Source organism: Ailuropoda melanoleuca, chromosome 10 (assembly GCF_002007445.2).
Source record: "Ailuropoda melanoleuca isolate Jingjing chromosome 10, ASM200744v2, whole genome shotgun sequence".
In the NCBI taxonomy this organism is placed as follows: Eukaryota; Metazoa; Chordata; class Mammalia; order Carnivora; family Ursidae; genus Ailuropoda; species Ailuropoda melanoleuca.
In genome coordinates, this window is record NC_048227.1 from 14,312,593 (window position 1) to 14,329,720 (window position 17,128).

Here is a 17,128-nt window from a genome sequence, read left to right on the forward strand (position 1 = left end):
GTCAAAACTGTGGTCACAGACTTCTGTGCACTTCTTCCTACCTCCCCCACTATACGGCTAAAATCCCTGGATATTATACATAAAACAAACATAAGAAGATTTTAAAGGTGTATATAAGAAGGCAGACTGGCTAGGGACCCTGAGACCTGAGGAACAACAAGAGTGGTGCATTCCCCGGGTTTTATTTTTGGCTCTTATATCCGGCACTGGGTGCTGGAGCCCAGAAGCCTGGCTGAAGTCTACAGTCCAGAAATACCAAAGGGCACAAACAGTGTTAAAAAAAAAAAAAAAAATCTTAGAGCCCCATGAAAAACCTGCTTTTCTTAGCCAAAGGACCAGGAAAAGGGCAGCCTAGCTAGCAGGAAAGAAAACTTTTCGGCAATAACCAACCTAGGCCATGAGACAGAGCAGCTTAGCAGAGAGCCAAGACTTTCAGCCCCACCTAGGGGCAACGAGGCCCCCATATCCATCCCATACTATCACCGGGGAGCAGCAATGAGGTGGTCCTTCCTTCCTAGTCAGAGTGGTATCAGAGGTTCTGAGGGGAGAGCCTGCACTTCGACATCTACTTGGCAGGACTGAGGGGACAGCAGCCCCCAACTCACCTAGGATGCCTGCACTGACTATCTGACCAAGTCTACCACTCCTCTCTCTCCCTTCACACCTTTGTTTCAGACCCTCATCACTTCGCCCTCGGACAGCTGGACTATTACAACAGTTTCTAACTGGCTTCTCTTTTAGTCTTGCAGTTTATCCCCTGCTGGAGAAATTTTTCTGAAACTCCAATCTGGCTGCGTCACTCCCCTACTTAAAACCCTTCAGCGCCTGCCCATTTGTAGAGGAGAAGGCACAACTAGGCTGCCATTCAGCACCATCAGTGCTCTTGCCCCCGACCAAGCACCCCCTTCCTCTCCCTCCAACCCTTCTTCTGACCTCCGGCCATACCGACCTACTTGTGGTTCTCCCAACAGGCTAGGCCTCTGCACTTCTCCAAGGGCCTTTCCTTGTACGGTTTTCTGCTTTAACGTCCTTCCTAGCTGGGCTGTCACTGGACATCCAGTCAAACAGCAACTCCTTCGTGAAGCCTCTCCTGAGAGTTCCATCCCATCCCAAGTGCGCTCCCTTTGGGCTCCACTCTCTTCCATCGTTGCTCTGATAAGACTTTGGAGGCATTGATTTGCTTTGATAGTTGCCTTTTTTTCCTGTTAGACCATTCTTGAAGGCAGCGACTATTTGCTTAACTCATCCTTGTACTCTTAGTACCCAGCATAGTGCCTGACAGACCTTGGGTGCTCAACAAACGTGAGATGATGAGGGTCAATCTCAGCCCCTCTCCTCGCGCTGGCTCGGACCCGGTAGCTATGTCTGTTATTGCATTTATCACACTAAATTTCAGTTATTTGTTTGGCTCCTTCTGAGAACTCCCTGTGGATATGGCAGAACCAAAAAAGAAGCCAGAAGGATGAAAACAGCAGATTACCTGAAAAGGAGCAACAGAGCAACAGCTGACTTTTTATCAGTGGAATTTATAAGACAAGAGAATATCTCTATTGTGCTGAAAGGCAACAAATGTCAACCTACAATTTTATCCCCAGCCAAAATATACGTTTCCAAACAAGAACAGAATTTTCCATCAGCAGACTCCCACTAAAATATATTTTAAAAAGTGTTTTCTGGGCAGAAGGAAAACAATTCCACATGGAGGGTCAAAGATGCAGGAAGGAACAGAGAGCAAAACAGTGTTAAAGGTGCATGTAAATCTAAACGAATCCTGACTATACAGGGCACTTAACAATATTCTCCTTATCCACATTTAGAATTAATGTACCCAAGAGTAACAGCATGTGAGGTGGGCAGGGAAAAATGGTAAGGTGTTCTCAGGTCCTTGCATTGCAGTTAGAGTGTAAAAGTACTCTTTACCATTAGACATTGATTAGTCGAGGACGCATATAGGCATTTCCAGTGCAACCACTGAGAGAACTGAAAAAAGTACATGACTCCCAACCTAATTAAAGGAAAAGTGAGACCTATTGTGGCTGAGAAAATAAAGAAAGTACAGAACGAGAGAGGGAAGAGCAGTTTAAGGAGCTGGAGAGGTAGACAAGCCTGATCATGTTGGGTCCTAGGGTCACATTAAGGATTTTGATTTTTATGTTAAAAGCAAAGGGAGGTCACTGAAGCATCCGAGAAGCAGAGGTCTATATTCTATACAGATGTCTTGGCTACGATGTGAAGAACAGTCTCGACAGAGGAAGACAGAACTTCACCACCACAGTCAGGATTATTTCCAGAGCACTGCCTCTTCAATCAGATAATTTTTTATAAAGGCACTACCTTACCTAAGAGAACAGTGAGTGAAAAACTAGAAAAAAAAAATTCAGATTTTTTGGCTTTAATTTTTAAGATTTTTGCTTTGTAAGTTAATTAGCTTTGTAGCTACTTTAATTAACATTTCAAATACCAGGTGGCCTTTATTTCTCTGTTCCTTGATGTCCCAGAACATATTCTTCTAAGTATTTAAGTCTGACAGACCATAGGTCAGCTACATACAATCTCACTGCAACCAAAGCACGAGAGCCTTTTAACCTGGTGTTTGTTGAGGCTAGAGGATGTGAAATTTTAATTGAGCAAATCTCATGTTATTAAATGCCGTTAACCTGAGAAGCTATTCGGGAAGCCAGTTAAGGTTTCTGGGGAGGATAAAATGTTCTTTCATGTTCAAATTAAGCCTGACTTTACTTGATAAAAAGCATTTATAGAAGAGGTACTCCATTCTTGACCTTTATTACCTTTTTGGTATTAATTTATCTTTATTGTGATATAATTCACATGCCATAAAATTCAGCCTTTTAAAGTGTACAATTCAGTGATTTTTGGTACAGTCACAGAGATGGGCAACTGACACCACTCGATAATTCTAGAATATTTCCATCGCCCCCAAAGAAAGTGGTCACTTCCCAGCCTGCTCTTCCCCAGTTTCTGGCAACCACCAATCTACTTTTTGTCTCTATGGATTTACCTGGTTTGGACATTTCATACAAATGGAATCACACAATATGTGCCCTTTCCTGTTTTTTTTTTTTTTCCGCCTAGAATAATGTTCTCAGGGTTCACCCATGTCCACTTTTTTTCAAAAGCATTTGTAATGGAGAACTCGAACAAAAAACCAGGCAGAGGAGTCTAACAAAACTCACTATGCTATCATCTAATCTCAACAACAGCCATCCTATCTGAGGTGAAATGTTGGGGTCCAGGAGCCACAGCAAGAAAGAATTCTTGAGGTATCTTCGGCGCAAAAAGAGTGGTTTTAATAAAGCACAGGGACAGGACCTGTGGGCAGAAAGAGCTGCACTGGGGTTGTGAGGAGTTTATCTATTTTCAAGTTGGGAGGAGGTTAGGGAGGTGTGAGTCTCTCAGGAACTTGGAAGCAAGGTTTCCAGGACCTTGAGGGGCTAGCTGCTTTTAGGAAAATGTCACTTACTACTGTCTAGTAAAACCTTAGTCATGAGACCCTTCAGCTGTATATCAGGGAGCCATATGTTTGGAGGATGATTACTAACATATATCTTGGGGCGGGGGGGTGGGGGGTTAGAGAAAAAGGAGGTTCCCAAAGGGATTTCCTATGTTAAAGACTTATAGGATCCTGGAGGTTGGGCTAATGTCAAGCTAAGGCTGCCTTTTGCCTTTAGCAAAATATTAACATTGAGACAGTTGAGTTCCTAGAGGAAGGTCACCCTGCCTGTCTCAAGCACTTGTCAATGGGCTGTAAGTTGTAAGGAAGTTTAATTTTTTTTTCTATATTTCTTTGGCCTTTGTTCCCACATCGTTACCCACATACCCACTGAGGGCTTCCTTAAGTCTGTTTCAGGAAAGGTAGCAAACAAGCAGATACCTGCCCTAACAAAGGGAGGAGAAACTAAAGAGGAAGAGAAGGAGCAGACAGAAGAATGCGTCGTTGAGCTAGCTCTTCTTACCCTTTTGTGAGCTATCAGGAGGCAGTTGGAATGTTCATGTTCACAGGCAATTTCATAGTCAGGGATCAGATCCACCAAGTCACGGACGAAGTGTATCACTTCCTCATGCCAGGGCACGTTGGCCATGGTGAGACTGCTTGCTGAACTCTCTCCACAGTAGGTGACACCCTGGGGAAGCATTACAACGGTTCAAGATAATTACAGACCTATTTAAATGTCATCGAGCAAGAATGGCAGAGCCGGAAAGGCTTCTAGAGATAATCCACCCGACTCCACCCCATCCAATCCAATCCAATCCAACCCAATGCAAAGATGAAGAAAGTAATAGTGAATTCGAGATGATAAAATCTGCTTAGGAGCTCAAACAAGTAGGCAGGAGCTCCCAGGCCAATGCCCTCCCCACCCTGCCCCTGCAGTGCTTGGGTACCCTGCTACATGGGTCACAATCTACGCTGTCTGGGAACAGCACTGTATTTGAACCAATAACGTATCTTTTCGTTCAGATCCCTTTGTGCACTGTAACAGATTACTTTTCAAGGAATTATAATCTCCTAGACCAATAATGGAGGCATGGTTGACACCCAAAAAATTCAGTGAACATCTTATTCACTGGGAAAATAAGATGAGCTCCCATTTTCCAGTACAGTTTACGTTTGATAAGGTTGGTAAGGTTTTCCTGTAAAGGGCCAGCTAGGCATCCCTTTGAAATTATTCTTTAAGGAGATCACTTTGTAATGCATTTTATAAATGGATACCTATAAACACAGATTCATGCCAAACGAAATATATTTGTGACTATACATACATCCCATTCACACGCTTGCACGTTATAAGAATGTGTCTCACCTCTCCAGAAACTCCTGAGTCATACAAATGGAGGTAAACTGGCTTCTAAGTCTCTTGAACTCTCCCTGACAGCCCGGGCATATAGGACTCCGAAGTTTCATAATTAAGTTCTCTCTTTGGTAAGTTACATAATGACACTTTACTCATAATAAGGATATCTTAACTTTGTAGCCTCTTTAAATACTCCAGGAACAAACTTCTTGACAAGTGTTTTGAATATTCTAGATATGCTACTACTAAGGAGGGAATAACTGAAATAAAAAGACATCCACTCACACTCTCTCTCACACATACACGGATGCGAGTGCGTGTGCATGTGCAGACATGCACACATGCACACACGCACACAGACTGGAGGGGGCAGGGTGCCACTTTATGAAAAACCCACAGATGAGCACTGTGGAGTGACCGTGACCCTGCAGATGGTGGAGCTGGGAGCTGGCCGAAGACTCAGATGAGCTCTGCAAAACACTCGGCTCCAGATGGCTGTTCAAAAAGATGACTGGTACGCTAAACCGAGATGACCTTTGCCGAACATAAACTGGAGGTGCCCCAGCTTAGCTGCCATAAACAAGAGCATCTCCTCTATCAGCCCAATGATTTACAGAATTCATTAAATTGAGCTTGACATTTAGGTGAACTTAAAAAAGCAAATATGTAAGTTTCAAAAATCTTTAGGTATGGCTGAAAAACTGTGCTAAATTTCCTCAAATGTATACAAAAAAGAAAAAGGATTAATTGGTAGGTCAAATTAGTCATAAAAAAGAACTTTATTTCAATTTAAGTGCTGTTTATGATATGTGAATTATATGAACAAGCACGTACATAGTAGCTAATACAAAGGAATTTATTTTCATATCTAGAAAGTTCCCTGAAACAGAGGTTTTAGGTGAGATCTTAATTTATAATAAGGGTTTTGGAAAATATTTCAATATTTCCTAATTCAGCAGTATTAAATCATGGAATGTTAAACACAGACTTGGTTTGGAAAGGCAATGAGAGAATGAATGCCACGGCTATATTATTGCACCTTCACGTGACACTTTCCCAGACAAAATCCTCTGGGTTGGCAGTGAGAGCAAGTTTCTGAGCCAACCACAGAGCCCCAGTGTTCTCTGTGACAGAAGTGCTATGGGCAGAAATTGGCCTCAGGGAAGCCCGAGCCCCCCTCAGTCAGGCTCTAACGCCCCCCTTCTGTGGTGCTCCATTTGGTGCAGACCGATGACTTCATTCCTGATCACACCTTACCTAAATTGTCTAAAAATGCCTCTTTTTCTACATCACAGCTGTCTGCTACCTTCTTACCCTACCACCACCCTGCCCCCAGCCCATCTATGACCAGCACCAACTTTTCCCCTCACAACTTGGAAAAAAGAATGAACTCAAGGGGCGCCTGGGTGGCTCAGTCGTTAAGCGTCTGCCTTCGGCTCAGGGCGTGATCCCGGAGTTCTGGGATCGAGCCCCATATCGGGCTCCTGTACTGGGAGCCTGCTCCTCCCTCTCCCACTCCCCCTGCCTGTGTTCCCTCTCTCGCTGGCTGTCTCTCTCTCTGTCAAATAAATAAATAAAATCTTAAAAAAAAAAAAAAAAAGAATGAACTCAAGAAAACAGATGGGTACAAAGTGGCAACTGAAAAACACTCACTTCAGAGTCTCTAGGCTGAGTGACGAGCAGACCCAAAGAAAGTTCCTGAAGAACAGGGCAGCTTATGCATGTCTGGGTTTGTAGTGGAAAGCACAACCCACACCATCCCATTGGTGCCTTTCAGATGGATCACTCTGCTCTAGGACACGGAGGCCGTAAGGTCTTTGGCTGCTTGGACAGTTTACCTGAGGATTCAAGGTCTGTGGGAAAAGCAGTATTTTGCCAGTCTGACTATTTGATATTTTAATTAAACTGACTGGGTGTCAAAAGACTCCTGATATTGTTTTTGTCTCCTATAGTCTGTTGAGAAATGTTGTCTTCATGACTTTTTGCACAACATACCCAAAACATGACACTCTATCCTAAAAATGCTTCAACAGCTCTTCCCACAAAAACCCAGCCCAAGCGTCTCAGCATGGCACGAGGCCTTCCTACTGATTGCCCCACTTGGCATCCAGTCTTTACCTGGCTAAATTTTCCACCCTGTCTTTGATTTCTATTCAGGAACCCCTACTCCATCTGATACCAAACTCATCATTACTGTGCATAGCTTTTACCAGATAACTGGTATAATTCTGTCTAAATTCTGAGCTTATAGAGGGAAGGGCTGCACCTTGCTCTTCTCTGTACCCCCAACCGACCTATGCTGAATGACCTAAAGATCAAGTCACATATTCTTCTATGTGTCATTAAACTCCAGAACCCTATTCTGGTCTAATATAAAATTTCATTCACTTCATTCAGGATTCTTCGACTCTTTAATGACTAGTTATGAAGCAACTGATGAACACCAGTTAGGGACTGCTCCATGAATAACTGGTAATATTCTTTACCTTTGTGCAAAGGAAGGGAGTGAGGTCAGGCTAAGACATTTGTTTTACAAAATGTACTCTGCAAGGATTGAGCTCTGTAGACAGTTACAGTGCCAAAATCGTAAAGGAGGTTTAAATCATCTGACAACAAATAATTACTGAGCACTTACTTTCTCAAGGTGCAATGCGAGGGAGAAAATATAAAGACAGTATTTCATTTACAAATGGATTGTGCTATGAAAGTTTCTCAATATGGCAGATGTTTATAACATGAAACACATTTTCCCAAGCAAGCAAGCAAATAATGATCACTAAGATTCTTGGGGTAGCAAATAAAGGCCTATTTAATTCTATGAAGCTAAAATATACGTTCATTCATAGGGAATAAAACAGAAAAATGTTTTATAAGACTAGCAATGAAAGAAAAGAGGGAACCCATATAATAAAGAAATAGCTTCTATTAATTTAGTTTAAATAAACGTGCTTAATGAAAAGTGATCTAAACGTTTACTGAGTCCAGGCATATATTATCCCACTGAATTCTCAAAACAAACCTATTAAAGCCTAATTTTAATATTGAGGAAATTTAGTCTCAAAGAGGTTCAGTAACCTGGCCCAGGCTACAGCGGTACTTTTCAGGAATGTATCAAAGCTGTGCTCCTCCCCATTTCCCACAAGACTCCAGTGTGTGTGTGGACCAGGAGAAACACCTGCGCATGCACGCGCGCACATGCCTGGAAAATACAGAAGACATGAACAAGTACTGCGCTTGCTTCTGCAAGGAGCCCCAGGCCCACCACCAGCCTAGGGTCAATTTGTATGATCAATCTCACATCTTCAGAGCTTTTATGGGACCCTGAGGTACTATTAAAATTTTAATGCCACGCCCTTGTGAGGGTCAGGCCCTGGGAGACTTCTTTTTTTAATCAAGGCGAAGGACAAGCTTCCAAGCACCGTTCTATGTCAGTGGGTAAATTTTATCCTAATTTGTGCTTTCACTGGAAGTGAAAGGGCCTAGTATTCTGCGCTTCAGACCCAAGCCCCCATCCCTATCGGAGCTCCGAGGTACCACGAGGGTGGTCTCTCTTTTTCGAGCCCTAAAGGAACTTCCTTACGGACCTGACAGATGGCTATGCTCCCCAAAGTATGTTTATTTTAACACGGTTACTTCTAAGTGTTTGTTTTTGGAGGGATCTGAGGTGACTTAGCCTACCATATTGCTAGCTCTCATCAAATGTTTTTCAGAGAGGGCTTGTTATTACTATTTTTAAAACTCCTCCATTTTAGAAAAATTTTCACTTTAATTAATAAGGCAACAACAATAATGAAAATGCTTTTTTAGACGTTAAACAGTTCGACTCTATTGAACAGGAAAGCCTGCTTCCTCCTTTACTATTTCATTTCCATCACTGGGATTACATAAGTAATACACACTCACTGTAATAATCCACAGAGCATGGAAACGTGAAAAATAAAATCACTAAAGCCTTTCCCTGCTCTTCTTCTAAATACAACACTGTGAACAGTCTTATATCCTTCCATACTTTTCTTATATATAAATATATCCAAACGCATACAGTTAAAAAAAAATAATCAGGGACGCCTGGGTGGCACAGCGGTTAAGCGTCTGCCTTCGGCTCAGGGCGTGATCCCGGCGTTATGGGATCGAGCCCCACATCAGGCTCCTCTGCTGTGAGCCTGATTCTTCCTCTCCCACTCCCCCTGCTTGTGTTCCCTCTCTCGCTGGCTGTCTCTATCTCTGTCAAATAAATAAATAAAATCTTAAAAAAAAAATCAAATAAATATTATTCTAGAACTTGTTCTGCTTCCTAAGTATACTGTATTCTGCAAACACCCCCTTTGCTGCTTTAGTTTAAAAGGAAGATACTTCATTAACCTGCTAGACAAATAAAAGCTGATTTTAACAAAGCATGTGATCCAGTCCTCGACGCAGGCCATTTCTGCCTTAGGCCTTCTACAAGAGACGAGCAGATCACCACCATGCTTTCCCCCAAGAAAAATGTTATCTATTAGGTTATATTTTATCATTTACGTAAGGCAGTTAAAATTGAGATTAGATTACATATTTCTCCAAGAATTTTTAAATAAGATCTCTCCCAGTGGCTCATTTCACTTCTGTAGACTTTGCCTTGTTTAATAAGACCATCCATTTCCCAAACAACACATCCACGACAAATGTGGTATCTCTGGTGCTTTGATGAGGCCTGGCGCATGGACAGAGCGGAAAAATATCTGTTGGATGCAAGAGTAAAATAGTAAAATGGAACTCTTGTTTGAAAGAGACTATGTCATTATAACGTCTCAGCTGTGGACAGAAGGCTTTATTTCCGAGCTACGTTAATAGTTTGTCCAACGAAAAAATACCCATCAGAGAATTATACTGTTTACAAAGTAGCCATTTTTCTTTTAAAAATAATACTGGGTGATTCTATTCTGTAAACGAGGAACGAAGGAAAGGAGGAAGGGAGGGAGGGAGGGAGGGAGAAAAAAGGTGACCGTGTGATCCAGCCAACTTGCTTTATAATAGAGGTTTGATGGCAACATCGTTGGACGCAGCATTCTTTAACAGCTCAATCATAAATTAAAACACCATGAATCCCTAAGGCTGGCAAGGTTTTCTTAAGCGGACACACACTGCAGATGCAGTCTGCATCTCTGCATCATTAGAGCTCTTGCCAAGAGGAGCCTTTTAAAATTAAGAGCAATTTCAAAGAAAAGAGTGTCTTTGACCTGACTGGAGATGTAATGCCGCACGCTCAGACGGCAACATTTGGTCTCTTCCCACCTCCCCGGCCCCTCCAGGGTACCACCACGGAAAGCGGGACTTACTAAAAGACAGCTGGGAAACTGAAATATCCTCTAAAACGACATCGAGTACAACCGCTTCATGTACATACACCGAAGCGTGGAGCTTTCGGAGACTGGGTGGACTTTCCAGTCTCTTTTTCTCATTGTATGGATTCTCAGTTGTCCAAAAAAACCATCTGCCTCGTAACACTCCACAGCTTTAACTACCATGGCATGCCAACAACTTCCAAATGACCACAGCCAGCCCTGTCTTAGCCGCAGAACTCCAGGCTTATATCAACTATGGCCTGTTTGGACCTGTACCTGTATATTGAAACGATCTCTCCAATGAACGAGGCCGACACGGAACTCGTGAAATTACCCCCAGACTTGCTGCCCTGGTCTTTTCCACCTCAGTAAATTGTTCCACATCCACACGATCGCTTAAGCCAAAAACCCAGGTGCTATTCTTGATTCTCTCTGTTCTTTCACTCCCTGCATCTCACCTGGCAACAAGGGCTGCTGGTTCTACTTGCAAAATTTATCCCAAGTGCATCCACTCTGTTCCACTATATTGCCAATGACCTTCCCCCAGCCACCACATCTCTTGCTTTATCACTGGTCTACCCACTCCTACTCTGAACCTCTGCAATCCACGCACGACAGCGGCAGGGTCATCTTTTAAAATCACAAATCAGATCACACCACACGGCAGCTTAAAACCTTTGCCCAGTATACCTACTATTCAAAAAGCTTACCATTAAACTTAATATAAAAACCAGTTCTTTTCTCGCTCGAAAGTTCTAACAGAATTTGGCCCCATCCCACCTCTGTGATTCACCCTGTGTCTCTGCCAACTCCAGCTGTCCCACTGGGATCACATGGGACCTCTGAACACTACCTATGCCGTCTGCCTGGAATGGTCTGACCCCAAGCCTTTGTGTACTTCATGGCCTCTTCCTATTTGGAAGGAATCCGTTGTAAAAAAGTCATCTCCTCAGAAAAGCCCTCCTTATGAACTCTAAAACAGCCAATCACAATACTACCCAAACAATATCTGCCCTTTGGCACATAAATCCACGTACAGGAATCTGTCCCAAAGAAACACTGGCAAAAACAGGCCAGAGACAATCAGACATCACTGCCTCCTGCTGTAAGAATACAACACCACCAACCGACCTTGAAATGTAGACACTCACACACACACATCTGATCAATCTTCTCTTGATCTAACTACCAATCTATAGGAAATCCAGGGGGCAAAGGAATATGCAATCAGCAAAATCTAAAATATAGACACAGGGAACTAGGCAGGATAAACGATCCATTTTCTTCAACAAAATTACTGGTGTGGGAGGTGGGACACAGGGAAGAGGAACGAACAGGTTAAAAGAAATTTAAGAGAGAAATAATCCAATTTCAGTCAATGACCCTTATTTGGACCCAGATTCACGAATACTGTTTAAATATGAAGAAATAATTGGTCTAGTTTAAAACCTTCTATTTCTGATACTTGAATGACTATTGTTACTACTGTGCAGTTGTGAGAACAGTATTCTGAATAAGTGTTTAAAAGTGAGTGTATATCTTTTAGAGACATATACTGAAACAGTTACAGATGAGTCATATAATGTGGGGCTTTGCTTCAAAATAAAAAGGTAAGGCAGAGAAAATGGGTAGGGGTAGAGTTGAAACAAAACAGGTCAGGAGTTTTATCTTTTGAAGCCGGGCGATGATTAGATGGAGGGTCGTTAGACCAGTCTCTCTACTTCTGTTTCTGTTTGAAATTTTCCACAATAAAAGTTTAAAGACAACCAATTCCTCACTATAATGCTATTTTATTTCTCAGCATATTAATGTCACAATGTAGCTTTAATTATTCTTTTTGTGTTGACGGTCTACCTCTCCATACATATAAGCTTTTTAAAAGCAAAAGCTTAGTCTTTACTGTTATTATCCCCAATGCCTGGAACAGTGCCAGGTTCTTGATTAATATTTCTGAATGAATAAATAAAACATCTGGGACCCTCCACAGAGTTTTAAAAGATGCTAACTTCCCTGTGGCCAACAAAGCACCATGGGCCGGCAGGAGCTTACCTTCACTTCGATGAAGTCAGGATTCCCCAGGGATACCAGTTCAGCATATGCCTGGAGTTCATCCACATTCCATGCTTTCACTAGAGTCAGTCTGTACACAGTACGCTGTTGCTAAAACAGAGGAAAAGCCAACCTTGTATTTAAATTGGTGGAAGTCACACCTAAGAAGATTTTTCAAATTTCTTCAATGAGAACCCAGCTAAGGTGAAATTCAGCGTGAACTTTTCTAAGTCCAAGTTATATTTTGTAGAAAGATGAAAAAAAAAGTACACAATATAATAAGATTTCCATAAGCCTTTTAATGGCACAGATGTTAGCATGTATCTTCTCTTACTCATAATCTCTAACACTATATCAGGCACCCAAATGTTTCTTGACAACTACACACTGCATTAGATTTAGGAAGGAACAGTAAATCGACCAAATAGTTTAAGACTGTTGAAAATTAATTCAAATAACCTTCAGGCTTTCAGATACCAATCATTCAAGTGTCTAGGATAGGAATTTCTAATTACTCTTGTCTTCTTTCCTGCTTTCTCATCATTTAATGATCTCGTTGGCAGAAAAGGCACATTTATGAACTGTCAGTGTTGTCACCTGTTTACCATTTAACCAAAAGAAGTACTGGTTTTCTGAAAAGCCATTAGACAACAGACATCAAAGGCTTTAAAAAGTTTATGACTTTGACTTTGTCACTCCCTTCCAGGACCCAAGACAAATTTTTAAATGTTCAAAGCCTTATTTCAACATCTCAGAACATTACTAATAATGGCTGAAAACCTAAAGCAAGAGTGGGGGGCAGGATCTACGACTTGCCTATAACCAACAGTGTGTGGCAAGGGTGATGTGACGTACGTGCTTATGTATGCGTGATTACACCCATCTGCAGCAAGCTCCCAGGCAATATCTATGCTTTAAGTATCAAGGTTCAAAATACTTGAGAGAAAAACAAAGTGAGGTGAGAAATGAACAAAATGATATCAACCTCTCTACTTTTTGTCTGTTTGAAGATTTCCGTAATTAGTGAAAAAGAAACACTTGAGATCTTTAATGAAAAAGACTAACGAACGGTATTAGGCAGCCATACCATAAAATGTTCTCATAAATTATTTTAAAATACAGTATATAATGTATGAAAAGACAGAAATCTTCCAGATTCTGCTTACATAGCTAGAATTCACCTAAAGAAATGGCAGAGAACTGCAGACCACTCTTATTTGTACTTACATACACAAAAATCTTACAGAAATTTTAGCAAATAAGATTCGGCACTATGTTAAAAATTCTAGGAATGTGGGGCGCCTAGGTGGCTTAGTCAGTTGAGCGTTGGACTCTTGATTTCGGCTTAGGTCATGATCTCAGGGTCGTGGGATCAAGCCCTGCGTTGGGCTCTGTGCTCAGTGAGGAGCCTGCTGGAGAGTCTCGCTCTCCCTCTCCCTCTGCCCCTCCCTGGGCTCATGCTCTCTCTCTAAAATAAATAAATGAAATCTTAAAAAAAATTCTAGGAATGCAAAGATGATTCATGACATGGTTCAACACAGAAAAATCCATGTGGTCATCTCAGAGATATACAAAGATAGTTGATATAACTTAAAAGCCATCCCTAATTTTAAAACAAAATAGAATAAACAAGTCGAAGACCATTTGGTAACTAAACAATTAAAACACATTCTTAACATAAAGAAAACACTCTCCTGAATCATGGAACACTACATCAAACACTAATGATGTCCTGTATGGTGAATAACATATCATAATAGAAAAGAAAGAAGAAAGAAAGAAGAAAGAAAGAAAGAAAGAAAGAAAGAAAGAAAGAAAGAAAGAAAGAAAGAAAGAACAAACATTCTCCAGTCAACAGTCAATGTCATTCTCAGTCATTTAAAAAATACAGGCATTCCCATTTAGCCAGGCTAACAGAAGAATGTCCACTCTGTTATTTTTATCAACACTTCCCCTGAAAGTTAAAATCAAAGCAATAAGGCAAGGGAACAAGAATTATGGGATACTATACAAAAAATAATTACTTGCAAATGATATAACTGGCTTCTTGGAAACCTAAGAAAGTCAACTAAAAAATTATGTTAAGGAAAACTGGCCAGTTACTAAATAAAAGTATAAAAACGAACAGCTTTCCTGGCATAGACTAGTGGGGTAAATATGGGTGCTGGGGCCAGACCAAATCCAAGACCACATACTTAGCTACCTCTATCCCTCTGTTCTCAGTTTCTTTCTTTTTCTTTCTTTCTTTCTTTCTTTCTTTCTTTCTTTCTTTCTTTCTTTCTTTCTTTCTTTCTCTTTCTTTCTTTCTTTCTTTCTTTCTTTCTTTCTTTCTTTCTTTCTTCCCTCCCTTTCCTTTTTTAATATTTTATTTAATTACTTGAGAGAGAGCACAGAGGCAGAAGGAGTAGCAGACTTCCTGCTGAGCAGAGAGCCCAACATGGGGCTCCATCCCAAGACCCTGGGATCATGACCTGAGCTGAAGGCAGACGCTTAACGCCACCCAGGTGCCCGTGTTCTCAGTTTCTACCCTGTGTAAATTGGGGGTCCTACACAGGATAAAAAGCATGAATTCATGTAGAACTTAGAATCCAGACTGACAGCAGTAAATCCTAAACAGTATTAGCTACTAGATGCCAGCAAAGACCAATTATGAAATGCAAGCAAGGAAAATTCTACTTACAATTATAAAACACATTTATGAAATACCTAGTAATTAGTTTGTGAAATAACAAGGACAGTCAAGAAAATAAACTTTTCTGAGGGACCTAAACAAAAACCCACTGACACGGAGAGTCATGATAGATTTATAAACATAATGTTAACTCCAGTGGGAGTTTAAAATTCCCTTGAACAAATAAACTGGCAATGATACCAACAGTAACAATAGCAGGAGTTAGCAATTCCTCAGCACTTACCACATGCCAGCTGTTGTTTTAAGTGCTTAATATCATAGCGAAGATCCCAGTATTTGTCTAATCTTTACAACAAATCTTACAAAATAGGTTTGATTATTATCTCCACATTACAGTTATGAAATTGGGGTCTAGAGCTGCTGAATAAATTTCCCAAAGTTACGCAGCTGGAAAGCAGCAAGGCTGGGATGTGAACCCAAATAGTACAGCTCTCTCTCGCTTTGTTAAACCTTTTAAAATTGTGAAATGAAACACACAAAGAGAAATGTATATCAAACATGTATGTGTAGCTAAAGGGGTTAACATAAAGAAAACACCCATTGCTCAGCTGCCATCTGGCTCCCTTTGTCCCAAAAACACCTAATATCCTGACGTTCACATTACAGGTTTAGATTTTTGCCTGTTTGAAATCTACATAAATGGAACCATTGTTCTTTGGTGTCTTGTTGCTGTCATTCAACATATTTATAAAATTCATCCATGTCACTGGATGTTCACATTGGCTTATTTTCTTTGTTATCCAGTATTCCACTATTTGAGTATACAACAATTCATTCAACCATTCCCCCACTGATAGACATTTGGATCATTCCTACTTTTTAGCTGTTATAAAACAATGCTGTTACACTTTTATGACACTGGAGTTTAATTCTGCCTGTTTTAGGAAACTGTATGAAATGCTATTACGACATATATTCTTTTAGGTCTGGCTTCTTTCACAGAATTTGACATTTGGGAGATTATCCATACTGTTGGACGTGGCTGTACAGATATTTTCATTCCCATTTAGCGCTCCATTATATGAATATACTGCTAGGGAAAGCTGTCTGTTTTTTGCCAGTTTGGGTCTCTCACAAAATAACGTTGCCATCGGCGTTATTATACTTAACTCTTGAGATGTACGAGAGCACACATTTTTCTTGGATGCACCTCAGAGCAGAAATGCTGGGTCACTGGATGTGTATTCGTGCAATTCTAGCAGATATTGCCAGCCCCGGCTTCCAAAGTCATTCCACCATACTTTCACCCGCAGTGTCTCAGAGTTCCAGCTGTTTCTCTTCTTCACAACACTTGGTGCTGTTAAGTCTTTAAATTCTGCCACCCTTGCATTGCTTTATTTTGTATTTGCCTGATTATTAAAGAAGCTGATTATGTTTCTGGCCATTTGGATGTTGGCTTTTGTGAAGTACTTGTCCTAGTATTTTAAATATTTCTCTTTTGGGCTGTCTTTTTCCAACTGATTTTTTTTTTCAAATTCTTTATATATTCTGGCTACAAGAGGGTTATTATAAATGTCTTAGAAATATTTCCACACACTGTATGGCTTTCCTTTTCACCTTCTTCGTATCTCCTGATAAGCAGAGATAACTAATTTTCATACCTTTTTATCTATAGCATACTTATAATCAAATTGCTATAGACAAAGAGAAGCATTACGGGGTTACTGGAAAAGGAGTATTATTGGACTTGATTAGATTAGTTCTTTTCAAATTATCAACTTCACAGTCTGGGTTTTGCTGTGTCTGTAGGGATCTTGCTCAATGGAATCATTTCAGAGACTTTATTTATAGTCTGTTTAAAATTTGTTAAAGCAGTTCCTAAGGTCTCTAGAAGAACAAAAGGGTGGCAGACTAGTTAGGTTAGATTAAAACAAAAACTGGGTGCAGATGTGCTTGAAAGGTGAAAGCTGGAATTTCCTTTGCAAGTTATTTTACCCTTCTTTTTGTTAAAAAAGAAAAAAAAATGAGAGTGTAAACTGGGTTGTATTCATTTCATTTGAATTGAACTTTTTTTTTTCCAGTTTGGGTATTTTGTACTTGTAATTTGCACAGGCACTAGAATGGTTATTACTGCAGAATTTTCTGAATGTGGCATGTTATCTGGTAGGGACAGGTGTATAGTGTGATACCACAGAATATAAAAATGAGGATGAAGGTATTTAATTCAGGCAAACAGTTTAGCTACGTGCTGTTTAGTGTTCAATGTCATTTGTAAAATATCTCAATGTGATTTGTCAAAAGTGTCAAGATGTTGG

The 17,128-nt window shown here is 40.7% G+C and overlaps 1 protein-coding gene across 2 annotated transcripts in view; it reads right to left on the reverse strand.

The window, feature by feature from the left end:
• Positions 1 to 17,128, reverse strand: part of LOC100474580 (S-adenosyl-L-methionine-dependent tRNA 4-demethylwyosine synthase TYW1) — a 202,451-nt gene that overhangs the window by 20,285 nt on the left and 165,038 nt on the right. For both annotated transcript variants that reach the window (XM_011234359.3, XM_019807649.2), the window contains exons 14-15: positions 12,182 to 12,292; positions 3,975 to 4,142 (exon numbers count right to left, since the gene is read on the reverse strand). In XM_011234359.3, coding sequence (XP_011232661.1) covers positions 3,975 to 4,142; positions 12,182 to 12,292 — 279 coding nt within the window. The remainder of the gene's footprint in view (positions 1 to 3,974; positions 4,143 to 12,181; positions 12,293 to 17,128) is intronic.